At 46.2% G+C, this 27,210-nt stretch overlaps 2 protein-coding genes across 3 annotated transcripts; both read left to right on the top strand.

Annotated features, from left to right (window-relative positions):
- The first annotated feature begins 884 nt into the window (after positions 1 to 884).
- Positions 885 to 7,418, top strand: LOC125685816 (keratin-associated protein 10-4-like). 2 transcript variants are annotated; one of them, XM_048929246.1, is made up of 2 exons: positions 885 to 972; positions 5,844 to 7,418. In XM_048929246.1, exons 1-2 carry the CDS (start codon positions 964 to 966, stop codon positions 7,404 to 7,406), a joined length of 1,572 nt encoding a protein of 523 aa, XP_048785203.1. In that variant the 5' UTR covers positions 885 to 963; the 3' UTR covers positions 7,407 to 7,418. The 2 variants fall into 2 exon arrangements, with proteins under 2 accessions (XP_048785203.1, XP_048785204.1); XM_048929247.1 differs by lacking the exon at positions 885 to 972 and adding an exon at positions 4,953 to 4,976.
- A 4,632-nt stretch (positions 7,419 to 12,050) lies between these two features.
- Positions 12,051 to 12,989, top strand: LOC125685933 (uncharacterized). Its single transcript, XM_048929425.1, has one exon. The coding sequence runs from the start codon at positions 12,051 to 12,053 to the stop codon at positions 12,987 to 12,989; it is 939 nt and encodes a 312-aa protein (XP_048785382.1).
- The last annotated feature ends 14,221 nt before the right edge of the window (positions 12,990 to 27,210 follow it).

Genomic DNA, 27,210 nt, shown 5'->3' with positions numbered 1-27,210 from the left:
CAGCTCTCAAGAGACAAACAAGGCCGAAGCACTGAATTGTCTGTGATTCCACATTCAGAGCTCAAAAAGCTCTTCTGTAAATCCACCAACCTTCATTTTCAAGGTTTTTATACATTTTACTTCCAGTTCTCTGAGATGACAGCCAACTCCAGGGCCCCCTGCACTGCCTCTTGGATGCCTAATCCCCAGCCTAAATGTATTCCTAACTGCTGGTGCAGAATTGCTCTGCTTCTCAAGTACAACACAGTGCCTCATTGAAAACCCATTGAGCACAACAGAAACACTTTCCAGGCAGTCAGCATATCAAAGAGACTAATTCTCAATTGCTTCATTCATGCGCTGGTGCTCAGGAGCGGACTTGTTGGAGCTAAGCCTGCCACCAGCCCTTTCTGGCCCAGGCAGGAGGATTTGCAAATTGCAAAGCAGAACAGCTCCAGGGGTCACCCTGAGTTTGTGCTCAGCTTTGCAGTGCTGTTGGTGGGGAACAGGGAGCAGTTGGGGTGCAAATACAGATTCCTGGGCTTCTGGGGAGGGGATGAGATGGTGAAATGGCATCTGCACACAGGCAGGTGCCTGCTGCAATGGGGAGCATTGCTCGCCTTCAGATTAAGGTTGCTTTATGCTTCCGAAAAGATTTTGAATATCCCTGATGTTCAGGTACTGCCTTTGCAGCCTGAACTGCATTTGTTGTTATTTCTGGCAAGACTGAAGCTACAGGGCTTCAGATGAAAGCATTTGAAAAGTGCCAGAACAACAAGGAGCTCCTAGGCTTCAGGTGCAGACAACAGGCTTCAGCTGCTAAAATACAAAATGCTGGAAAAAGGGGAGCATTCACTCCCAAAAGCCAAAAGGAAGCACCTGTGCTCTAGAGCCTTCCTGGGAAACTGAGCTCCTGGGGTTATAAGGACTTTTCTGACACTCCAGGCCCTTCCCCTACCTTTGCATTGATTCATTGCTTCACTGATGGGTGGGGTGAGTTGTATTCTGGTGAATCTGTTAAATATTGTTGGGAAGGCTGTGCAAAATATGACTTACTGTGGACTTATAGTTCAGCAGTGGCAATTTCGGACTCTTCCTATTGCAAATGGAATTAATTGAGATTGAATAGCAGGAGCTGCAGGCTCTTATGGAAAGACCAATTCTTCTCCAGCTGTTTCTGCATCTGTTTAATGCTACAGATTAATGGAGATAATCTGAGTCATACCTGTGCCAATCTCATGACTTTGATGGCATCATACCACTGTACAAAGAGATTACAGGAAAAGGATCAGGCCCAGAGATTATACAAATGTGTTAATCTTAAAGCCATGCTGCTAGTTGAATTGCTATGGAAAAGGGAAACATTTAAGTTTAGTATGTGGAGAGCATCTGAATTAATAATGAACCCTGGCTGATAGAAATCCTCCCAAACCCAAGGAGGGGAGGAAGGGGCAAATCCCAAAGCAGCAAAGTTTGCAGTTAGGCGCTGCAAGCCAACACTGAAGTGGCAATCATGTTTTGGATGCAATCAGGTGCTGGTAGCAGCAGCATCCCAGCTTCTCTTGCACTGGAAGCCTAGTTGGTGTATCTAATGGATGTGGTGCTAGGGGCAGTGTTGAAACTTCAAGTCACCAGAGCTATTGCAATCATGCAGTCAAACTTTCTGCAGAGGTTGACCTCATGGAGCCTGGTGGCAGCCAGAACAAAGAGGTGCACTGGGGCTGCTAATTGCAAAACAGCAAGAGTTCATTAAGTAATAAGAAGCTTTTAAAATACAGTAAGGATTCTAAGAGAAGATTTTTTTTTTTCTTTTAATGCATGATGATGAGGAGGTTTGTATGTTGCCTTCAGCACTGTTAAATCATTGAAACATCTATACTGTAATTTTACAGCTTGCTAGGCTAATAATACAGTGTTTTATTATCTGCAGCTTGTACGCTGCTATCTAATTACAAGTCTGATACAATAAAAATATGCCATGTCTGCTTATTCTCTTCTTTTTCCCTATTCTTCACCTTCCCCTCATTGTGAAGCTCCTTGCTTGCAGCCTGGCATCTGTTTCAAGTTGTTTTCAATGCCCAGAAACACACATGCATGTAAGCAGCTGGAATGGAGATATAAGTCTTCAGGTGGGCTGCAGGATGCATTGATGGCTTTGGTTCAATACCTGCACTGCTTTGAGGAGCATTCAGACGTTACAGTGCTCTGATGCAAAGGCAGCAATTTGGGCTGAGCTCACAGGCTGCCAGGTCAGGCAGATTCTTTTCTTGGAGAGCAGAGAGCATTGGGAAACACATTCCGTGCTGCTGTTGTCGTGCAAAGCTGCTTCAGGAGGCGGTTTATATGTGCATATGCTGCGCTCTAGTGGCTTGTAGGGCTCTGAGGACGTGGCTTTGGCAGTGCTGGAGGATGTGGCCAACCCAGACCTGTGCAGTGACTGTAACCAGTGGTTGGCACCCGAGAGTTCTCCTTAAGCTTGTGAGGTGTTGAGCAGAACTTGTCCGTGATGGTACTCCTCCAAATCCTTTCTTCAAGGAAAGGCCCTCTCATTTGCCTCTGCTGTAGCCCCTTATGAACAATGTTAAGCACTATTTTACTGTTGTAGCTCCCTCCTGCTTTACAACTCTGTCTTGTTAATCACTGTTTTCTTGTTAAATTTAATGGAGCGAGGCTAATTCTATGCTGCCTGAGATTTCAGCCTGGTGTCTTGGATCACATCTGGCCTATTTACTTTGTTTCCTCCATCTTCTTTTCTCGCCTGCTTGCTCTTCCAACCACACTTCTATATCTGGAGCTGGCCAGGAGCTGTGCATTCCTGGGGCATTAGCTCATGCTCCCAAAATGCCACTGTGTGACGGTGCTGCTTTGCATTCCTGGCTTATTAAAGAGAAGGCAGTGGTTTCCCAGCATCTCCCCTGGCATCTCCTCCAGGAGTTTTTTCATCTTCTCTCTCCATGGGAAGATACCTTGGCTCTATTCTAACTTAATTTTCCACTTCTATCTCAAGCTGTTGCTCATGCTGCCAGATCAGCCAGGTACATTGAAAAGAGCCCAGAAAATTCCCATAGGTGACAACCACTGCTGGGAGGAGCTGGATTCTATTGGGATGTGAGCAGGTGACAACAGAAGCACACATTTTTGACAGATGTCATCGTGTGAGAGTGAAATACTCATTCAAATGCCATGCAGTGAAAGTCTCCCAAGTTGCCCTGCTGCCAAAATTAAAGTGGATCCTCAGTGGTTTTTCCTTCTTTGAGTCTGCAGCTTTGGAGTGTGCTGAGAAAGTGGATTTGGATGCATATTCATGTACATATAATGGGGTATGGACATAAAAAGACAAGTTGTCATTGGGATCTGCTAATTAAATTTGCTATGGCTTTCAGTGAGTTAGGCAGGTATGTATGGGTTGCATCCAAGTACTGAATGAAACAAGGATTTGTTTAAAGGTTGGGGCAGTGCCTGCATCCAGACTAGAGTAAAACTAACACAAATGTGAATTGCTCACCTCAGTAACAGGGAGGATCAGACCTGCAAGCTTTGGAGCTGAAAAGCAGTGAGGAGTTATGGCTTTGGATCAAAGAATGGGTTTCCATGGGAGGGAAGCCACAACAAAGCCACACTGCTTGTGGTTCAGCCAATGATGAGCACACTCAGTGCTGGAGATGCCTATGGTAAAGGGAGCATTTCATTCCCTGCAATTCCTGCCTAGTGAAATCCAATTTTTCACCCATGAATAAACCTTGAGAACCACTTTCATTGCTGCACAAAAGAGTTGCTAGGCTTTCATATTCAGTTGCATTATGAAGCTTTTTTATGGACCTCGTTCCTGGCCTCAATAATCACGTGGGAGGGCTATTTCTGTAGCTCACAACAAACTGAGGTTCTAATGAGCATGTTCAGGAGCTGCCCTCCTTGGGGTGAGCTCCATCTCCCCCAGTGCTCAATGCTGCTGTGGCTCAGCACTGTTCTGATTCAATCCCCACATCTTTACATGGAGTCAGTGGGGAGAACGTGTCTCTTTATGGAATGTTTAATGAGCCAAAATGCACATGAAAGCATTGATTGGATCTTCAGTGACTTCAGAAAATTAATATCCCCATTTTCTGATCTGGGCACTGCATGTGATAAGATGTTGACTCACTCAAAGGCACCACAAGACCTGAGGAAGTTTATCTGCTCCTGGTGCTGCTGGTGACAGCTGAGTTACGCAATGGCTGCAATCAGATGTGACTGTAGATCATCTTTTCCGCTCATATGAGAGTCACTGAATGGTGTTTTCCCACTACTCTGATGATGCTGATTGCATTGGGATCATGGGATTATTGGGATTGGCAGCCACGCTCCAGAGCTACATGAGCTGAGGATGCAGGTGGCTCTGGATCACCCACCCAGGGGGGTGATGTGGATTCCAGTGGGAGCTTTTGGTTTTCCCTGGAGGAGCCAGTGTCTGTGTCCAGCTGCACACACAGCTGGACGTTATAGTGGGGATGGGAGGTGCTGGCCTAACCAATGATTATGGGTAGAGAAGGATGCGGAGGACTCAGTGAGGTTCCCAGAGCCATTTGTGTGCAAAAAGAGGCCGTGTGTTGGGACAGCCCCACCTCTGGGGTCCACCAGGCGGTTTCTGGGGCTGGGAGAAGGGCTTTGGAAAGCCACCACTGCTTGATGGTGTCTACACTCCTCCCTTGCCAGATCTCTGCAGGTGGGTCCACCACTGCCTCTCCAAATACCATTCAATCTTACCATGCCAGGGAGGATTAGACAGGAGGTAATTACACTTACTACGGGGAGCGAACATCCAACTACTCATCCGTGAGGATGAGCGAGTCGATGCTAGTCACTGTGAGCATTGCACACAGGGCAGCTTTTACACGGAGCTATTAGGCTGTGTCGTGGGTTCCTCATGCCTTCGGGGCACACTTAGCATCTATATAAAAGGTCAGCTGCCATTAGAGCTCACTGGTCACATCACAACACCGTTCTCATCGGGGAGCTGGGTAAGTCTGCTTTGTGCTGAGCCTCTGCAGCTGTGGAAATGCAGATTTCTTGCTGCCTTTTTACATATGAAATGCTTTGTGGGTAAGGTTTTTAATGCTAGTGAGTGTGAATTGCTGTGTTAGTGTAGGAATGTGCTCTTGCTGTGTCTCCAGCTGGGTATCCGACCCCAAGGGCCACTTGTGAGCAATCTGAGGAACAGCTGTTAGCAGTAATTGGGGTGCTGTTGCTGTAGTTTGCTTTTGTGGGTGTCTGACAACATGCAGAGCTGCTTTGGAGTATCAGGGATCACGGTGCTAGAAGAGCTGTAAGCAGGCTGTGTTTGGCTGTGGTATTGCTGCCCCTTAATTGGCTTTGGCTTCCTAATGAGAATGAACTTGGTAATGCTGAAACCAGGCTGTGAGCTTCTGTGTGTTTGTGGTGCTTTAGGGTCAGCAGGCAGTGTTGCCTTGGGTGCTGCTTGTCTCCTGCTGTGGCAAATGGGGTCGGAGGATCTGAGATGCATCTGGGTTGTGGCTTTTTTTCAGCATGTCAGCAAGAGGTCACAGGTGGTCCCCAACAAAACCAGAGGGCAAAACCTGGGCTGTGTGGTTGGAAGGCAGCTCAGATGAGGAATTTCTCCTCTGACCTCAAAGATCAGTTCTTCCTTCTTGCAGGTCTAAGTGATGTAGAGTGAGATGACGTCCAGGGTGATATTTCATGCTGTGTATCTCTGAATGTCCCTACTGTTAGATGTCCCCTTACTGCCATGTTTTTGAGTTATAAGTTACAGGTTGGGTGCAGCTCTTGGACTCCAGCATGGATGGATGCACCTCCAGCACCCACTGGGTGCCTCTCTAAGAGCTCTGCTCTCTCACCTCTCATTCCAGCCCTGCCAAAACCTCACTAAGATGTTGTGCTACCAACAGCAGTGCTTTTCTCCTCTCCACCAAGAGCACATCTCCATTAAGTGCCCCCAAACACACCCTCTGATGCACAGATGGCAGTCAGCAGTGTGCACCCCACAGTATGTGACCCCCTGCACTCCTCGGCAGCGGTTTCTGTCATCCAGCTTCTCCCCGCAGCAGTGTGTGACCCAGTGCATACCACGGCAGCAGTATGCAACCAAGTGCATTCAACAGCAACAGCGTGTGACCCAGCACATCCCACCCACCAGGTGTGTGACAACCTGTGTGCCACAGCAGTCATGTGCCACCCAGTGCACGTCGCAAGAGGCATGTGTGACCAAGTGTGTGCCCCAGCAGCAGTGTGCAACCAAATTCATCCCACAGCAACAATGTGCAACCAAGTGCATCCCGCAGCAACAGCATTCAACCCGGTGTGTGACCACATGCATGCCGCAGCAGCCGTTCCTGACCAAGGGAATCCACCAGCAGCACAGTGCGACCGTGTGCATCCCGCAGCACTGCGTGACCACATACACCCCACACCAGCAGTGTGCAACCAGATGTGTGACCACGTGTGTGCCACAGCAGCGTGCCACCAGGTGTATCTCGCAGCGTTATGTGACCGCTTGTGCCCCGCAGCAGTGTGCCACCAAGTGCATCCCACAGCAACAGTGTGCAACCAGGTGTGTGACCACATGTGTGCCTCAGCCATGTGAGACCAACAGCGCAAGCATCTGTGTCCCACAGCAGCACCAGTGTGCCACCAAGGTCGTCCCACAGCAGCACCAGTGTGTCACCAAGTGTGTCCCACAGCAGTGTGCCACCAAGGGTGTTCCACAGCAGCACCAGTGTGCCACCAAGGTCGTCCCACAGCAGCACCAGTGTGCCACCAAGGGTGTTCCACAGCAGCACCAGTGTGTCACCAAAGGGATCCCACAGCAGCAGCAGTGTGCCACCAAGTGTGTCCCACAGCAGTGTGCCACCAAGGGCATCCCACAACAGCACCAGTGTGCTACCAAAGGCATCTCACAGCAGCACCAGTGTGCTACCAAGTGTGTCCCACAGCAATGTGCCACCAAGGGTGTCCCGCAACAGCAGCAGGGTGTTACCAAGTGCGTCCCACAGCAGTGTGCCACCAAAGGGATCCCCCAGCAGTGCCACTGTGCTACCAAGTGCATCCCACAGCAGCAGCACCAGTGTGCCACCAAAGGAATCCCACAGCAGCACCAGTGTGCCACCAAGGGCATCCCACAACAGCATCAGTGTGCTACCAAGGGCATCCCACAACAGCACCAGTGTGCTACCAAGGGCATCCCACAACAGCACCAGTGTGCCACCAAGTGTGTCCCACAGCAATGTGCCACCAAGGGTGTCCCGCAACAGCAGCAGGGTGTTACCAAGTGCGTCCCACAGCAGTGTGTCACCAAGGGTGTCCCACAGCAAAGTGTGACTCAATGTGTCCCACAGCAGCCTTATCAGTCAGGTGGAGTAAAAATTTCAAGCCATTCTAAGAAATACTGCTCTGCATCCAAATGGCCCTGGTAAAGAGGAGCAGGGAAAAGGAGAGTCCATGGAAAACCAGTGAGGTATGGCTTTGGGGCAAAGTTATTTATCTTCTTGTATCACCTGACAACTTATTTCTATAGTTAAATTCTGCTTTATCTCTGTTTTCCAGTCCTTTCCCTGTAGCTCAGTTCTGTTTTGGGCCAAGGTGAAATATTATTCCCTGCATTCCAGATATCTGTGGCTTGTTACTTAGTCTGCTGCAAGAAGTAGTTTAGTGGGATGTTACTGAATTCTCACCTCGATGAAAGGAATAGTTTTAATAGGGGAAAAAAAGTAGAAATGCCAAAGGAATCCCTCTGATGACAGCATCAAGAGGACCAATGGAGTGGCCAACAAGGGCTCTGGGCTCAGTCCTGGCCTCAGGAGATGATACCCAGGCTGTCCTGGATTCCCCAGAGCTGCACATTCTCCAAAAGAGTCATTTTTGCTCACAGATTTGGAAGCCAAATGTAAATTTGCTAAGCAAAATGTATCTGAATCTTGTTCCAACAGCCTTCATTACAGGAGGTGGCCAGCAATCCCTGCTGACTCCGCACTGACTTCAGCGGAGTCCCCGAGCGAGGCAGGATCTCTGGTCAGAGAAGTTGGTTCTGCTGAAACTTTGTACGTGAAAAATTTTTTTTTATATTCACTTGGTTGCTTTGGTTATTGTGGAAAACAAAGCCTGAAACAAATGAAAGTCTTGGAAATCAGACTGAAAGCTGTAGCACTACTCCTTTATAAATGTTTGAGATACCGAAGTGATAAACCATGTTCTTTATGCTGCCTGAAGATGTGTACTCTGCATTGTATTGAAAACAAACTATATATATGTATACTTATGATATACATATATATATACCTAAATAAATATAGTTCTCTGACCTCAGAGTAAACATTTTGTCTTTTTGCCCTTTGGTGGTTCTTCTTTATTACAAACAGTGTCTGTGCAAAATACAAAAATCCTATGGCATGCCCTATCATTAAGAGAATGAATCGGAGGCTGTTCACGCCAAGCAGATGATGCCTTTTGGGAGAGCCAAAACAAGTGATGCAAGAGGAGCTGGGTGTGACCCAGGCTGGGACGCTGCCTTGAATCCTGCCTGGTTCTGACCCACTTGGTGACCTTGGGGTGCCATCGTGGGCTGTGCTGGGGGATGAGGGATGGCTGTGGTCAGAGCGGAGCGGCTGTGTCCTGTGGGGTGCAGGGTGTGATGAGAGCTGAGATCCCACCTCCTCAGAGGGCACAAGGAAGATAACTGGGGATGGAGCATGAGTGGCACTGACCACGGCTCTTCTCTCCTGTGTGGAGCTAAGGATGATCTTGCAACCCAGTGCTTTGCATTCCTTAATGGGAAGACCATCACTGCAGGCTTTGGGGAGACTTCACACCACTGTGACTTCCCTGTAGGAGTTGGAATGACCACAAAAATCACCCAAGTTGCAGAGCTCATCCCATGGGGTGGAGTAGCCATGAGAGCACAGAGCTCAGATTGAAGCCTGGCGCTGGCCCTGACTCATTGGGTGACTGCAGAGCAGTGCGCCTCGATTTCCCCTGTGCTTAATTGGGAATAATAACAGCCCCCGCAACTCTGCCCTGCGCTACATTGTGCGTCTCCCTGAGATGAAAGGATTTTAGAGGACTTCCCAGATGCTAATTAAGAACGTTTGGATGACAGAGCACGATGCTATCATCGGGTTAGTATTTTGTTACCTTACTGGAAACACTAAAATATGTATTAGGATTACTTGAAGGCTACCAGACCTGGTTCTACAGTATGAACTGGATTTATGGAGCTTATAAAAATGTTCTTAATCTGCTTAGCTGCTCTTTCATTCCTGCTCTTGGTTCCTAAAACCTTGGGTCAGATCATTTAATATTAGGAAGGGACATTTCATGGTAAGGAAGATCATTTAATTGTAAGAAGGGTGTTGTAATTCAGGATGAAGCACAGCTAATGGAAGCACGGGTAGGAATGAGTGCTTTTGTCTTCATTTGTGGAAAACAAGGTAAGCCTGGAGAGTGCACGTGTCCCTTTGGTTAATGTTGCTCTTGGAGCTTGGTTTCCTGGCACTCTATGATTCAGCAGCTGGAGATTTTCTCCTTCTTATGGATGAGAAATTTTCCACCTCCTCCACCAAGGGGACACATTTCAACTCTTTGTGCTCCAGCAGGGAAGGCCTTTCTCAGATTCCCAGCATGCTGGAGCACAGTTGATAGGCGTCTAATTGGCATAAGCCAGGGCCTTTGCTTATGTAGACATGGTTGTGTTAAAACTCATTCCCTGCCAGCACTGGATGCTGCTCTTAATTTCCTCTTGGGTTTAAAACTAGCATAAACAGGGAACAAAGAGCAGGAAAGAGGATTTGTGTGTTTAGGACTGCAGGGATTCAGCTATCCTTCCCAAGCTGCCCCAATGCTGCCCCTTTTTTTCTGCCCTTTGTTGTGCTGGGAAGGCATCCTCTCTCAGCACAGCCTTTTGTTTGGTGTGGGTCATTCCAGCAGTGGCCATGCCCTTCACCCAAGGCCTCTTAGTCCCAGTCACCCTCAGCTCCTGTGCAGGTGGAGGAAGTCTGCATGCCACAGTAATTACGGGCTGCAAGAAGTTGACGAGAGTCCTTCCTGGATGGTGTTTTCAAAGGCACCAAAGGGCCTTATGCATGCAGCTCCCATGGAAATGAACAGTCCCTCGGGCAGCCCAGACCCTTTCCTCTGTTTATCTCAGCCAGTATCTTTTTCTCTGTAGAAAAGCACAATTTTACTGCCCTGGAGTTGCCACAGTGAAGCAGAGGAGCTGTTGCACAACGCACGGGGACTCACAGCATCAGAGCCACTAACAGCACATGCAGGGGTTGCCCTTGGCCATCCAGGTGCTCTACTTAGTGTGGGGAGAAGCAGGATGTTCTCACAGGGTCTTCCAACTCAGCAATGTCCCCATGGTCCCTGGTGACAACAGCACGGCCATTCCCTCCAGCATGAAGCTGCACGTGGCCTGGCTGGTACTGGCAGCAATTAGAGCATCGCGGGCCAAACCACCTCACCCTCCAGGGCACTTATTCACTATATAAAAGCTCAGCCATCACGGGGCTCTCCTAGGCACTTCTCTCCGGTTGTTCTCACTGATGAAGTGGGTAAGTCTGGCTTCTCACAGAGCTGCTGAAATGTTGCTTTGTTCCCCTGGGTGGCTGCAGCAGGCGGCGGTCCTTTGCTCGTGGAGATACATCCTATGGGGATGTGTGTGGCTCTGACATCAGGAACAGCTCTGTGCTGAAGGGAAGGATGTTGGGCAAGCACCTCCTGAAGGACTGAGGAATTGGGAACGGGATTTGTGGGCTTCTCTACGCTTGCTGCTAGGTCTGGTCCAAAGGAAGCTATGGGCTGCGTGAGGGGCTTGTTGCTGCTGGGAGTCAGGCACTGAGCCCACATGTGGAAAGGCGGCTGATCTAAAGGATCTGGTGGAATTTTTCTGCCATTCCATGGAATCTGAACAAAGCAGCTTTTCAGAGGACAGCAAGAAGCCTATCAACTTCAGGATCAGCATGAAATCAGCAGAGATTCTCCAGACAAACCTGAACGTGTTTACATTTCTCCATAGGCGAACAGCCAGGGATGCAAACATCTCCCTGGATGTGAATAATCCCCCTGTTCTAGAAGTTTTTTATCTTGCTGAGCATCACCAGATGCTTTGGTATTTTATGTGCAGTAGTAGCATTGTGATTCTTGTTTTTCAATGGCTGTTTGTATTAGTCAATGATTATTGTAATCATAGTGATAATGATAGCAACATGCAGTGATGTTATTATTAACAGTCACCCAGCAACAGGCTTTTGGGCTGTAATTATAGATAGAAAGAGGGGTGCTCAGAAGATGCACTTTTTTTATGATCACTTAATTACAGACTTTAATTCCTAAATAACTTCAAGATGAAAACAAACAAAGAAAAATAAAAACCTGAACATTTTCTGAGCGCTTTTCATATGCCATTGCTTCCAATACCTGGGCAGGACTGGGGTGAAATCTGCCAGAGATTCTGCCTTGATGCTCCTCCTTCCTTCCTTGGTTTGACCAAACAGAATGCTTCTGCTGCTCTTCTCTTCTTACTTTTCTTGATGCTTGCCCACACGACAGCACAAAGCAGGGACTGCAGAGGTGCTGCTATGGTATAAGGGACCAGGCACCGATTGCAGCTCAGCTCAGATGTGCTCCACAAACCTGTCCTCACCCTCAGCCCTTTTAACCATGGTTTGTCTTTGTGCTGCTGAGCTGCAGCCACGCCTGAGGATTGCAGCATGGGCACACCTTTAATTCTGGCTTGTCTTTCATCCTCAGTGCTTGGGAGGTGCAGGATAGGAACTTGAAAGAATGTCCCAGTGGGGATGGGGGAGGTTTAATATTTAGCTCATTTTTGAAGGGCAGAAAGCAGCTGCTTTGTTTTCCTGGCTCTGGTTGTTTTGGGGCTCATCAGGATATAGGGGAGGGAGCTGAGAGCAGCTCCCCTGGGTAATCCCAGGTGGGTTCTGAATCACCTACAGCCAGTGACCTCCAGCAGGACTGGGTGCAGGCATCACCAGGAAACAGCCAATGTGGGTGTGAACTGTCCCTCTTCTTCCTGCTTCTTCCAGGCTTAACAACCTCCCAGGACCATGCACTATTATGGGGAGAGGTACAAACAACTGTACCTGCCGGGCTCCAGCTACGTCACCGAAAGCCACCAGCATTGCACATCCCAACCTGATGCATGCAGCACCACATGCCACCCGCTGAGCATCATCAAGAGCCCAATGCCCAGATGGCAGAGCTACGTGCAGCCTTTCACCTACGTGTGCTCACAGCCCAGCGTGACCCACAGCACGCTGCTGCCCTGCCAGCCCTGTGTGCAGCAGTGTGTCATGCTGTGTCCGGAGCCCTGTGAGACCACACGTCTGCTGCCCTGCAGAAAGCCCAGCGTGCGGCTCAGCCCTGCTCCAGCTCTGCAGTCCTGTGAGAACGGCCACTTGGAGAAGAAACGCGTGGCCAAGAGCCTCCCACCCTGTGCTCCACGGTGCCCAGAGCCAGGCAAACTCAAGTTCCCACCATGTGGGATCAGGTATTCATCCTCCTGCAAGGATGAGTGCAGGTCAAGGAAGGTTTCCAGGTGCCTGTCACAGCGGTATGGTGCAGAGAACCGCTGTCTGCAGGGGATGACCAGCGGCTATTCCCTGCCACTTCGGGGGGTCACCGAGTGCCCCCCGCAGCAGTGTGTGACACAGTGCTTCCTGGAGGAGTACATCAGCCCCTTCCCCCACCAGAAGTGCTCCAAGGGGTACCCAACGCAGGAGTGCATCACCACCTGCACCCCACAGCAGGTGCCCAAATGCCCCCCTGGGAGTGGGGCGAAGGTGAGCTCATCCCAGCAGCGCCTGGCCAAGTGCTCGCTGCTGCAGGAGGGAGCCAAGCATAAGAGCTCATCGACTCAGCACATCAACAAGTCCAAGTGCCTCCACCCATGTGCCATCCAGCGCTCACCGCGGCACCATGCGGGGGATGTGAAGCGTTCGAGCCACTCCAAGAAGAGCCGCTGTGCTTCCAAATGTCTCTGGTGAAGGGGCTGAAGCTGCTGTGACAACAGCAAACCACGTAGCTGGGCCTGAGGCTGTGTTTTCCCCTGTTCCTAACCCCTGAAAGTGCTTTGCCCAGTCTTCCCCTTATTGTAATCAATGCTAACCTTGTATGGTGCCTTGCCTTCCTCCTGTGGTTCCCCTGTAGTTACTCCTGCAACAGAATTTATGTTAATGAGATACTAAGTAGCTCTGAGCAGGTGCTCAGATTTGAGCTTTAAGCTGATACAACTCTGCTGTAGCATTTGCACTCCAAGAGGTTGTTACTGTTACTTCATCAGTGATTTTAACTGGTTGTGCCCACTGTATTAAATTTCAGGTTGCAGCCAGATCCCTGCTGTCTGCCGTCTCAGTCATTTTCCTTGTGTTCCTGTCTTTTTTTTCCCCACTCTTTTCAACACCACCTGACAAAACTGCTCCCTGTTGTTGTGCTTTCCCTCTTTGTAAAATAAAGACAGCAGTCGTGCTGTTAGGACTAGAAAGGTTGGGCAGAGACACAGCAAAAGCAGCAGCGCAGGCTGTGAGACAGAGGAAAACTTCATTAGTGCAATGAGGCTCATTAGCAGCTGTCTGCTGTAATTTCACCAGTGCTGAGCAAATTATGAATTTGGTTCTGTGGCACAGCCCCTGGGATAGCAGAGGTGGGAGGGTGATGTCAAAGGTCCCTGTGATGCTGCGACTCCAGGCTGGCTCTGCCTGCTTTCAAAATGATCAGCATCAACCGTCTGCGGTGATGAATCTGCAATCAGTCGGACAAACAACTTGCAGCTCCAGCTGTTACCACACGGGGACATCTTCCTAGAGAGCAGGAATTAGTGACCTTGCTTGATCAGTTTTTTGCCTAGCTGGTGTATACACATAAGGTCCCAAAGCACACCGCCCTGTTTGTTCACTCAGTGGAACAGTGGCCCTCTGCCACCACCTAAAGGTGCACTGCAGAACCTGGTAGGTCTTTCCAGTGCTGCCTTCATGCTGAGCAGTGTCCTGCCTGCTAAACTCCTCCTGGCCCCTCTGCTTCTTCTGCAGCCCACCAAGCAGGATTTCCATAGCCTCCTTTTTCTAATAAAGTGACAGATTTACTCATACAAAGAGACCAATGCTGCTTGCAGTCCTCCCACACTGGAATTGTTATTCCCTGTTGGGAGAGAGCATTCATTTAGGGATGTGATTTAGCAGTGGGTTGTTAGAATTAGGGTAGTATGGTTAGGTTGTGGTTGGACTTGATGATCTTGAAGGTCTTTTCCAACCTGAGCAATTTTATGATATTAACTTTAACCCTGGGGAGTTAAATGCAAAGAGAAGAAGCTGAGCGAGGTCCTGGCGGCCTCCCCTGGCTCAGCCCCTTTCCTGTCCCATCTCCATGCAAACCTGGCTCCTCCTTCATGTAGCACACATCACAGAGGCATGAGGATGCAGCCCCATAGGGAGATGGAGCTCCACAGCTGACAAGGGGGAGCTCTACCACCAGCATTTATGCTACTTGCACAGCTCAGAGCACTTCACTACTCTCTGCTGCTTTAAGCACCAAAGGGCCCATTTTTCCCTTTGGTTTCCATGAGAAAGACCAGCAAAATAAGGCTTCCTTTTAAAAATTGGAAGTTGTTTCTATGCTTTTTGCTTTTGACAAAGGTGTTTGGGCTTTGATAAATAAAAAAGCTGGCCTTTCCATTAAATGGTGCCTGGACTTTTTATATTGTTTTATTGGTGAGAGTCAATAATATAACTGTTTTATAGATAGCAGCTGGAGAAAGGCTGAAGAGCCCCAGGTGCCTTTGACCACTTTGCTCATGCTTACATGGCCCCTGCAGTATCCCAAGTGAGAGAGCATCATTTCCCCTCTTCCCTAAGCTGCTCTGGCAGCAGATCCATGTTCCATCACTGTCATTGTGTTGGATCTGCTCACAGAGCGCAGGAGCCTTGCAAAGAGCTGGTGGCCCTGAAGGTGAGGTAGCTCTGATGGCCCTGGTGGTGACATGAGGCAGTGCTGCATCCTTGTGGCAGTGAAAGCCAACCACAGGCTGCCTGTGCCACAGCGTGGGCAGGAAGAAAGTGATGATTTGCCTTCCACTGGCATTCAGAAAGCCACATGCAGACCTCAGCATCTGTCTCTGAGTGTTCAGATGGGCAGTGGCAACAAGCCAGGGTGGTGGGAGTGAGAGAAGAGCTTGCTGGGTTCATCTTATTTCTGCCTTCACCCACCATGTAAGTGTTGAGAGAGGATGAGCTCTTCTCTGATGCACACAGTGATAGGGTCAGCTACTAAGCAGCTTTCTCTGTGTTTAATTTCACTTGGCACAGCCTTTCAAATCCTAGAACTGGATGTCCTGTCCAGACAAGCTCCATAGTGAGCACTGTTATTAATTGGTGCAGGATGTCCAGGATTGGGTTGCTAAGCCCAATCCCAGGTTGGTTTTGTGCAGATAACATCTGAAAATTGAACAGATGAGGAGGTGTCAATGAGTTTCCAGTTTGAGCATTTGGGTACTCTGCAGGTAAAGCAGCACAGAAACAGGAATTTCCTATTTTCTGAGAAACGTGAAGCACAATTATATGCAAACTGTCTGCCAGCCCTATTAACAGAGCTCAACAGGGCTCTATGGGGAGCCTGGAATCCTGGCTCTGGTTTTTCAGATAAGTTTATGTGAACTTTTCACTGTTGTTTGTGAAAGAATGGGGGAAATAACCCCAACAACTGAGACCGGTAAGGTGAGGTTGCCACACAGAAAGGAATGTCAAAGCATTTCCAAAATATTCATTATCGCTTTATGCATGCAAAGAGTTTTATCATTATACTATTAATAGCACGACAGCTGAGATAAACACCTCAGGGCTGAGTAATAGCACCTTAAGAATATGCATTTTTTTTTGATTGAAGTGCCTACGCTGTTCCCACAAACAGGATGTTGTTCTGAGCCCTGATAACTCGCAGCATTTTGCATTTTCATTAAATGCTGCATTTCTGTTTGAAATCAAAAGCAATCATATCAAATGGATTAGAAGGGCTTCTGCTCATATCCCCACACACCAACAGTTGCATGTCCCCACTGTCCAGGCTGTTCAGATGAACCCTTCCTGACCGCTTATCAGATCCGCTGCTCAGAGCATCCATGAATGGATGGAGACTCCGTGATATCTCTCAGCAACTCCTGCATGTCAGTAATCATGTGAATAAAAAAATTCCTCCCTGCTTAATTCTCCATGATGGACTTTTGGCCCACGACTGCTTCTCTTGTCTTCAACAAGTATAAACTGCAACTGAATGCTTCCATTTTTGTATCTACCTCTAATCTGCAGACATTCTTGCCTTATCTCCCTCTCCCCCGGTCTTCTGTTCTACAATTGATCATCATTCAGGATTATGTTTTTTAAGTTTCTGATCTCAGTGACTGGTGCCAGATGCTCACCAGCTGGTTGATACCTGGAGCATGAGTGGGGATACCCAAGCAGAATGTCAGCTTCCATCTATAAAGTCGTGACAATAGTCTGGGAAACAAGGAACAGGAACCGAATAACCAGATTTGTTCCACGGTCACCAAAATTGGGGATGTAAAGTCAGCAAATCTTTGCTCTCCCCTCCTCTGCAGTGCTTACAGGGATGAACACCACAGTGCCCCCATGTAAGTGCTATGGTGGATATAGGGGCCTGAATTAAAGATCCCATAGCTTGATGCATATCACCTTGCACATCTGCAATGCTTTGTTTGTTATCTGCAAACCACTGCTTGCACAGTCAGCACTGAAGCCAAATCCAGACAAACTGGAGCTCAGTGCATTCCCACACTAAGACAGGCGGAAGTGGGAGAATCACATCAGCAACAAATTCAGACCATAACGATACACAGGGGAACCCTGAAGCATGTAACAGTATGTACTGCTGAGAATTGAATAATGTTGGTAAACAATGTTAAAATAATTATAGTAATTATAAGTGTTACACATGCGGGAAAAATTGTTTGGAAAGTAATTAAGACTTCATGCACATGTCTCATCTTCCTGGAAGTTGAAGAAGGAATATAAAACTCAAAGGATTCAGAGCTCCTCTGGCCATTTCTCTTGACTTCCTCCTGGACAGCTGGTAAGTCTCATTCACATCTATCTAATTATATCGAGCAAGATGTTGCTTTAACATCAGCTGGGATTTAAAAGCAAAGCACTCTGGTTTCTAAAAGTAGAAGGGAGATTCTATCTAGAGAAGTCCGCTAGAAATTACCTGGTTGTAGACCTGGACTGTGTTCAGCCTCAAAAATGCATCAGAGGAGATTCACACCCTCATTAAAAAATGAAATGTAATTTTCTTCTTATTAAATAATTGTACATATCTGCATGTTACCTAACAAGAATGATATTCTAAGCCTGATTCGGGTAGAATTTGGGTAACTTTTTCCATTAAAGATTGGAAAAGATCTGAGATGATGTTCAGGTGGGGTGTGCAATGACAACCATACTTGCATGTGGAAAGAGCAGCGTTCACTTCACTAAGAAGTACTGTCTCCCAGACTTTGCCACCAGGTATTCTTGCTGCTCTGTTCGTAGCTGGAGCCTTCCTCTTTGAGTGACACTTTATTGGAGCACTAAGAAGAGGAAGTACCTCTGCAAAGACAATAGTTTTCATGCTGAGTGATTTCAGGGCTTTTGTCACGAGAATATCTGATGCTGAGCATTGACAGATAAGAAATGTCATAGGAGCTGGGTGAGGGGATCCCCTACATAGTTTTGTGCTGATGTGGTGCCCGGTGCAATCTCAGCAGAGGTGCAGAATCCTATTAGAAGAGATTGTCTGAATTAGGGCTGGATGTGCTCTGTCACAGACACCACAATGATCCCATTTGGCAGAGCAGGGACATCAAGCACCCAGTCCTGCATGATGAGCAGCTTTGTGGCACCAGCAGTGCTTTGGTTGAAGCTACCAGGCAGGATCTGTAGCTAGAAGTAGAAAAGAGGCACTGAGCAGCTGGAAATGGCCCATGGACAAAAGGGAGAAATTGAATGGGTTGGAGAAGGATTAAACCTGGAGGATTTAACCATCACAGGATGAAAATGGTGTTGGGGTTATGATGAGTGGAGCAAGAGGACTGGAAATAGACTGGGAATCCTGGGCTGACCCAGGAGCTCCATCTCCTGAACTCAGGCTTGAACTGTCTCTGCTGCAGCACCTATATTATATGCACAGCCCCTATGGCTGAAATACCTGAGCTGGGTTCTTACCACTTGCACTGTTTGTGTTTTAGGGTGCTGGGCAAGGTGTCAGCACTCCACGAATCCCTGCTCTGCACTTCAGCACCGCCACCATTCCTCCCAGATGTCCTTCGGGGCCGGGTGGTATGCAGGACCCTGCTCCAATCCCTGCTCCATGCAGTGCCCGCAGCCTCTTGCTACCAGCTGCAATGAACCCTGTGTTGTATCCTGCCCTGCCTCCAGAGTCATCATATTCCCCCCTCCCGTGGTTGTGACATTCCCAGGGCCGATCCTCACCACGTGCCCACAGGAGACAGTGGTAGGAAGTTCTGCAGTCCCGGATGGATGTGCATCAGCCTCCCTGGCATCTGTAGGAGCAGAAGTCCTGCACTCGGAGCCATCTGCAGAAAGATCCATCCCCAGACCTATGTCGCAGTGCACCCCACAGTGCTCTTATGTGTTTGCTTCCCAGTGGGTGCACCCTTGCAACAGAGCCAGCTACAGACACCACCAACCACCTGAGAGCGAGAAGGAAGAGCACATTCCAGAGAAGGAGAAACCAGAAACAGAAGACACAGATACAGCAGATGAAGACAAAGAGACCTCAGAAGCATAGCACAGCAGTACGAGCCCCAACCAGCATGTCCAAATGTGTTGTACATTCCTTCTGCCTCTCCCAAGCAGACTTACCTATGTCTTCTTGAAGTTATGCTTTACATTAGTTCCATAGTATTTTACTCAAGCCCATTCTCAGGCCAGTAGGCAATCCAGCCAAGAAGAAATGCCCCCAGTTCCAGTTTGCATTAACAGGAGCTTTGAAACATCCGGCATCTCATTCTCAGGAAAAAATTTGCTCTTTTTTGCATTGCTTTGCCAGAAAAAGGCAGGCAGCAGTAGTTTCAAAATCAACACAAATGGAGTCAGACAAGAGATTACAAACCCTTTCCTTGCTGAAGCTTGTTAGACTGGTCCTTGCACTTTGGGGAATTAATCATCAGGAACTTCACTTTTTCCTCTGATAAACAAACATATGTTACATATACACAAGTCATTTTCTTCTGCCTTTCAGCTTCACTGCACAGTAGAAGTCTAACAGAAGAGAAATACTGTGTTTATCGTTTACTTTCATTTGAGAAAATAAAAATGCTATTTGGTGAAATGTGTCACTGGTATACAGAAGGCTAAATGCAGCATGAGAATGCCTGTATCAGCATCTTGAATGGTGTCCTTTGCTCTGTTATTTATTCCAGCAGCCTCATCCTGTCCTCTCGCTCCCCATTAAAGTTATTCTGCATCATCACTGTGGTTTTCTCATTTTCTTTCTCTTCAGCTCCAAATTTTTACATGATTTCTGGTGCAATTCACATGGCCAGCATGAAAACTGCTCACCCACAGAGGGATAAAATAATCAGCCCACTGTGTGTCCCCAGTCCCATGCAGGAAGAGCCTTCATTTTCGCTTTCATCTCGAAACTTTCACTCAGCCCTCAGCCTGTTCAGTACACTCTGTGGCTTTGAGAGCTCCTGGCTCAACCTGCTGCTGCAAGCGATAAGATAAAAAGGGACAACATACTGAGAAATATTCCTTGTGACTTATTTTTGCTCAGAAAAATAATCTAGCTCCCCTTCAACTCTATGTCCCAATTCAACTAAGGATTTGTGCATGTTTTATACACATGCATTGCTCGATCCCAGAAACACGTGGGTACAGTCCACATCTTTTGTAAGCTAACAGCCCCTTCTAACCCAAGGCAAAGAAAGTGCACAGGCAAACATGTTCCCAGCACAAGTATAGAATTATTTAACCGCAGTGAAACGGGACAGCTGGTTGAATGCTAATTCCCCATTGCTGCTGAGCTGTGAGCAGATGATGGGAACACTGGGGTGTGCACCTCATGCTGCAAGCAGTCTGTGCAGCCCCACCGACACAGATGCTTTGCCAGAGACTTCAAAGGGAAAAGGAATTGCAGGAAACTTTATGACAAGGTGAAAGCAGCTGGGATTCCTGCCAGGAATGCCGTCTCGCCCTGCCCTGCCTGGTGGGAAGCTGCCAGGGCAGCTCTCTGACACCGTCTGTCTTTCCGCTTGTCCGTCCGTCCATCCATCCATCCATCCATCCATCCATCCATCCATCCATCCATCCATCCATCCATCCACTGTTGTCATCCCCACACTGCTCTGTTCACCTGAATGTCCACCTTGAAGACAAGCAACCCATGTATGCATTCTAACCCCCAAAATCTGTATTTCCTCACACGAGTCCACCCCTATCTTCCAATATAAGGTTGCTCTGCTCACCCAGTGAATCCTAAAAGGCTTGGAGTGATCTGAATTCCTCCTGTAACAAGACAGGAACTCTTCAAACCTGCTTGTTAGTCACTGATGTTAGCATATGCCCTACTTTATTGATCCGATATGGATCAATCGCTGCATCAAAGGATGAGCTTGTGAACTGGGCCTCGGTTCCCCACCTTTGATAAGATGGGAGGTAGTGCAGGCATACAAGCCCATGTTGTTTGCTTGGATCATGCAAAAAGTGTTGTGAAAATGTTGGTAACGAGGTCGTCGACAGGGTGGAGTTCCCAGGAGCCTCCAATCCCAAAGACCCAGTCTGATTCACTGCCTCCACCCCATCCAGTCCGGGGGTTCAAGGAGTTTGGGGATAATCCCGTTGCACAATAGGGTTCAAGGACTGATTTTCACCTGCTGAAGATGACACACAACTTATTTTTTTAGAAAAAAGGTACAGAGCCTGAAAACAGCTTTGGTTTTGGGAACAAAGCACCTTGCACAAGCCTGAGCCTCTCAGCAGAAGAGACTTGGAGCTCAACACCTGCTGGAGAAGTTTGTGCAATATCCAAGCCATAGCTGGAGAGATTTTGATAAACAGCCTAGCAAAAAATCCATTATTCCTGATGAAATTGCATCTTCCTGCTTATTTAACCTCCACTCTTGCTCTTTTCTCCTTTACCTGACTCGAATGCCCTGCCACAAACGTACTTTCCCTGCCTGACCCTGTGTGTTTCAGTGCTTTCTACCTATTTTGCCCTGCACGTGGGCACCTCTGCCTTGCCCTGCTTTTCCATTTACCACCAAGGATGCCACCTTTCATTTTTACTTGAACATCCCACATCACCACTGCTTCTTGCAAGCTCTCATTCTCTTGACACCTGCATGGCACAGACAATTATCACTTTATGAGATAACTGCTACCTAAAAGCTACCTAACCTGTCCAAGGGCACTCTATACAGAAGGGTGGATCTAGGATTTAGACACACCTAATTATCATTAGTCTTAATACTTATAACCTGTCATTATAATTCTAATATTGCTCATTAGCCAGATTTATGATGGAGGCCAGGCAGGCCAAGGCACGGGATGGGCAAGAGAAGGAATAGAATGCAACATGAATGCTTGCTGCAAAAGAGGATCTGGTGCTGTAATTCAGATGTTTGCTCTGGATGGCACAGTAAAATAAAATAAAACAGCATAGTAGAGCTTTTCTGCTTGGTTAGTTGGTTGGTTAGTTGATTTTGGAGGGGATAATTTAACTATTTATTTAATAACTCATTTAAAACTCATTTAACTGTCTTCTGTTCCAGAAGAACAGAATTTTTCTTTGCCCAATAGGCTTGAAGGAACCTGTATCTGCTGCCAGTTCTTCTTGCTGAGATTAGAATGCAAAAAATATAAGAAAGTGATCTTAATGCCAATAAAAACTGACACACTGTGGTGACTCTGTGATCTCCGTGTCAGAGGGATTTCTGAACTTCCAATGCTTCCTAAGTCCAATTCTGCAACGGGCAGCAGAACTGCTCCCTTATGATCACAGAATGATTTTGGTTGGAAAAGACCTTTGAGATTCTCAAGTCCAACCACCAACCTGACGTAACGAGACCCATCACTAAGCCTCATCCTTCAGTGCCATAACATGATGAAATGTGCTTGTGGGAAGGTGAATGCATGAATAGACCTCCAGGTGCTACTGAGTGTGCCTGCTGTCTACAAGAGAAGCTGAAATATTTTCAATGCCTGAGTCCACCTGGGTTTGATTCTCACCCCTGTGTCCTCCTTTCTCCTGTGCCAACCACAGAGTTTCCCAACCAAGGAATTGCTATGGTAAAACCTGTAGAAAAAAAAAAGAGGGCTAAGGATAATGCTTTGTAACAATCTGCAGTAAGAAGATAGGCCATTTCCTTTCAGACAAATGAACCTTCAGACCAATTTAGAAAATTATAGCATGGCACAGGTGAAGGCAATAGCAATTAAGGCGGCTTCCTCTTTAAGATTTAATCTTCATATGCAAAGCAACTGTGTGAGCATCAGTGTGCTGCTCTGGGATTTCTGAATCTCAATGAAGACCAACAGCATCAAAAACACAACATTTTCATCCACATTTTGAGTTTTCTTTTTCATGAGGTGAATTTTAAATTAACATTATGAGCGCCAGCTCTGTGCTTCTTCCACCAAACCAGATCACTGTGTTATGTGGTTTGCAACTCTATATCCGATGCAAGAAATTCTTTAGGGTGAAATATAAGGTCCCTAACTTTGGGTTGGTTTTTTTTTTTCTTCCTACTTTAGAAACATTTAGCTTTCATCTGGTGAAGGAGGATGCTTATTTTTCCATCTATGAAATAATTGTTTGGTGTAAGATAACAGAGATTCAGGTGATGTAAAATGGATGCTGCAATATTGTCAGTTACTCCATTGTATTTTCATTTCCCACCTTTCTTTTTTTTTCCTACATATATTCTTTTAAGAATATTCACTACAGTTTGGCTTGGAAAGCCTCATCTGATGTCTACTTTTTTATTATTATTATTATTTTTAATCTTGTATAAACCATGAATTCATCTCTCTTAGCACCGTCAGGGAAAAACGTTGGTCATAATCTTATGAATGATTAAACCAGCACTGTGTTCTGCCTATAGCATTGGAGGTAGTTAAGAAGCTGTGATTTGAACAAGTTGTGTGTATATTTTGTATATATATACATATTTAAAAACAAGGAACTCAGAAGTTTTGAGCTCCTTATCTTTCTCTACGAAATATTTGGTTTGGTAACTCCTTTAATTGCTTCTGCTATCGATCGCTGTAATTATCGGTTACTTTTCATTCCCAGAAATTATGTGACTCATTCTACTATTCAGATTGCTGTCACATCTCTATTGGCTGCATGCATTCCTCTGGTTATTATTGTGATTTGGGGGTCATGAAATACGAAAAAAAACCCAAAATATAGATGATTTCATTTTAGCTTTGGCTTTAATAATCTGCCACACAGAGATAACTCAGAGGTGAACGACGTAAACGTGATCAAATGAATCGTATCAGTGTTTGCCAGGCCTTGTAAATTTATTTGGGTTGAGGTTATAGGTCTGTATTTAGAGTAATGTTTTCTCTGGGACCTCTGTTCCCAGACACCAATGGCTCTTCAGCATGTAATATTGAATGTGAGTGTATTTCCTTTAAAAGGGAAAATTCCCTAAGTCTCTTATCCGATGTATCACACAATCCTGTGTTTGCACACAGGTCATTGAGTACCCAGCTGAGCAATCCTCACAAAGGCAACAGTTTGAAGAAAAACCAACCTAATTTCACCATGAGATTTACCAGTAGAAGAGACAAGATGGGGGGAAATGTGTATAACATGCTACGTGGGACTGAAAATTATCTAATAATCATAATCTGATATCACAACAGTTGCAACAAAGGATGGTATCACTGGGGAAAACATTCTATTTCACAAGATGTAGGGAATGATTGCGTAAAGGTGTCTCTCAATTTCTCTTCTCTATGACAGCATATAAAAGTGCTCGTAACTGCGGTGTCTTTAGCTGCCTCTGCTGACTTATTCCTCTTGGTGACTGGGTAAGTCCAATATAACTGTATCTGTTTGGAATTATAGATGTGGTTTTATAGGTAACATTAATATGTGATTATATAACCTATCTTCTGGTAGGGTAGGAACTTATTCTCTATGAACATCTTTGAAACCGTAAATGCACGAATAGGATGGACAAAGGCACCATCATTTGAGCAGGGAAATAATAATGGGAGTTTAAAAAATGTGGATGGCAGTGGTTCCTAGGAATTCAGCTACTATCTCCATTTAGAAGAATGGGAAAATGCTGTTTCTTCCCTTGTTGCTGTTTCTGAGTTTTTTATACAGAAAAGAGACCAAAAAGTTCTAAAAGAAAGATATGAAACCTTTAATGAAAGGCGAAGTTTCATATACAGTATGAGATCAGGAGGCTGTGTCAGTTCTTATGATGAATGCTGCCGTTTACAACAGCTTTACATAAAATTAGAAAGAGGTTTCCCAGTTCTCATTGGATCTGACTGATACTGTTACTTTGAAACTGAGCTCATCCCACATATGCATATATCTATTTCTTCTTCAACAACATCTCTCTTACTATTTTTTATTGCAATTCTCCAAAACTATTTCTACATCTAGACTACAAACTAAGTAGTGTAGTAGTTTTGGCCCTGCATGTATTTCGACTGTTAAGGGAAGTGGTGTTATACATTAAACTCTGAAGTAGCAGATCTTTTTAAAGAGAATATCTAAGGAAAGAGAGCACTCCAACACTATCAGGACAACTCTGACTCCTAAGGGAAAAAAAAAAAACAAAATAACCTACAAAAGCCCCAGCGATGTGAAAAAAAGATTGAGTCTTATTTAGGAATACACTATGGGGCAATAGAGCACTAGAGAGTAATGGAAGTTGAATAGAAGTCTCTACCCAGTGATTCCTCTCACTTGATTGAAGAGATCTGCAATGCACAAGTCTCTTTTAGGATGGAATTTCTTCCTTAGAAATTGTGATTTATTTTTTTAATCACTCGCTGTTTGTGTATTATCGTCTGTTCAGATATCTGTCATTCAACTCATCTACACAATCCAGGTTATGCTGTTATTATGCTGTTTGTTCTTTCACTCCTCTGGCTGTAACCACCAGGCTAGTGCACTCTGCCTTTCAGGTTGACTTGCCTTCTGGAAAGATGTCCTATGGACAGATGATAAGCTTCCGCTGCGCTCAACCATGCGAGGTGTCGTGTCCACAACCCTATACCGACTCTCGGAACGAGCCATGTGTTGCCACGTGTGGAGATTCAAGAGCAATTGTCTACGCACCACCCGTTGTTGTGACTTTCCCAGGACCCATTATCAGCTCATGTCCCCAGGAAAGCATCGTGGGAACTGCCATACCTGAAATTGAGGGTGGAGGCATTGGCTCTGGAGGTGGAGGCATTGGTTCTGGAGGTGGAGGCATTGGCTCTGGAGGTGGAGGTGTGGGTTCAGGTGGAGGAGGTTCTTATGGTGGAGGAAGCTCCTATGGTGGAGGTGGATCCTGTGGGATAGGCTCCCATAGCTCTGGGGGCTCTTATGGTGGAACAGGAGGTGGTTCATATGGTGGGGAGGGCTCGTGTGGTGGTGGATTCTCTCGTTTGGGAGGCTATTACCGAAGCTCATTTTATTCAGGATTTGGTAGAAATTATTTCCCATTTTATTCTAGGTACTATAGGTACCGCTATGGAAACTGTGGGCCATTTTAAGTCTTTAAGACAGAGTCATGACTGAAGAAATGATAAGATGCAAACCAATGGTTGACATATAGGGCTGGAAATCAGATGTGTCAAGCAGCCTCTGCTCCAGCTTAATCAGTAGGAGCTGGGGTTGCTTGGGATCTCTTTGCGCTATGTTTTGTCTAAGGCTTAAAATCCCAATGTTGCCTCACTTTGTCACTTGCTCATGTTATGTTTTGATCTTTCTAAACCTGAAGAGGGTAAAACAATTAATGGGACTTGACTGTGGATGCTTCTGGCTGAAAGAACACCTTGTGAACCCTGTATTGTTCTGAACACCTGATCGATTGTAGTCCTTGTTGAAATGGAAATTACATTCTTTGTCTCTGTGTTGCCTCATTCTACAAGAATGTATTCCACATCTTGTTTGTATTAAAACCCTGTTGCATCATAGCATGGTCTTCTGGCTTTCATTTTGTTGCAGTTCTTTACCTACAAACCAGTCTTAAATAATTTTGTGCATCAATTCTGAAGCACCAGAGACTATTGTTAGGGATATAATTACTGTCTACAGTCGATATCACTGTCAGTTACTCCTCCCCTTTCTGTTGTATACACTCTAATAAATAGAACTCAATCATAGACTAGTTTATGTTGTAAGGACCTCTAGAGGTGGTCTGGTGCAGCTCCTCCTCAAAGCCAAGATAACTTTGAAGCTTAGAAATTCACCTTGATGGCTGTGTCAGACATTCAGAGTTGTTTAGATTGTGTTGCTGCTCACAACAATGGACTCATGAGTAGGCTGAGCACAGGCTGCTCTGCCAAGCATAACATTCACTTCCTCACTTTGATTGTCTTAATCCTTGTGGTTTGTTGATTTAATTGGAGTGTTTATTCAGGAAATGATCAGATCTTGTCAAGAACATCACAGTTGGTTCCCTCAGGCAACAGCTACAAGGATGTCCCCATGCTCTCTCGTAATTAAGGATCATGAAGTGTCTCACGCTTGTTTTTACTCCACAACTTTATTCTTTTTTTTTACAATCAGATGTAGAAGTAAAAATTATTTCATATCTTCAATATAGGTCTCCTATGCCCGCGAGTCTTCTGACAAAAAGGGAATTTAGATCAGAAGATTTTGGAGAAATATTCTGATATCTATACTATACTGTGGGTTTATGTGTGCAATGTACCGTAGTGTTAACAGAGTTTTGGTGGAATTATGATTCCCAGCATTTGTTTATGAATTATGTTATTGAGCTAAACAATGATGTTCTGCTAGTCAGACCAGTACACATAGAATTAGGCAACAATACATATTTTGATTGCATGGAAAGCAAGATTGCTTTTGTTTGGATAGACATCCTTTCTCTTAGTGCAAGAGTAGTGTTCTGAGTTGCAGGCTGAGGACATGCATAGTGATTTTATTCAGGATTTGGTAGAAATTATTTCCCATGTCTTTGTTGTATGTGTGTGAGAACCGGGGTCCAAAAGT

This window comes from Lagopus muta, chromosome 29 (genome assembly GCF_023343835.1).
Source record: "Lagopus muta isolate bLagMut1 chromosome 29, bLagMut1 primary, whole genome shotgun sequence".
Classification (NCBI taxonomy): domain Eukaryota; kingdom Metazoa; phylum Chordata; class Aves; order Galliformes; family Phasianidae; genus Lagopus; species Lagopus muta.
The sequence above is the reverse complement of the archived record's forward strand: the minus strand, read 5'-3'. Positions and strand labels throughout refer to the sequence as shown.

What these genes read in the sequence shown, in the direction of transcription:
- LOC125685933 (XM_048929425.1), top strand. Translation starts at nt 12,051, where the DNA reads ATGCACTATTATGGGGAGAGGTACAAACAACTGTACCTGCCGGGCTCC.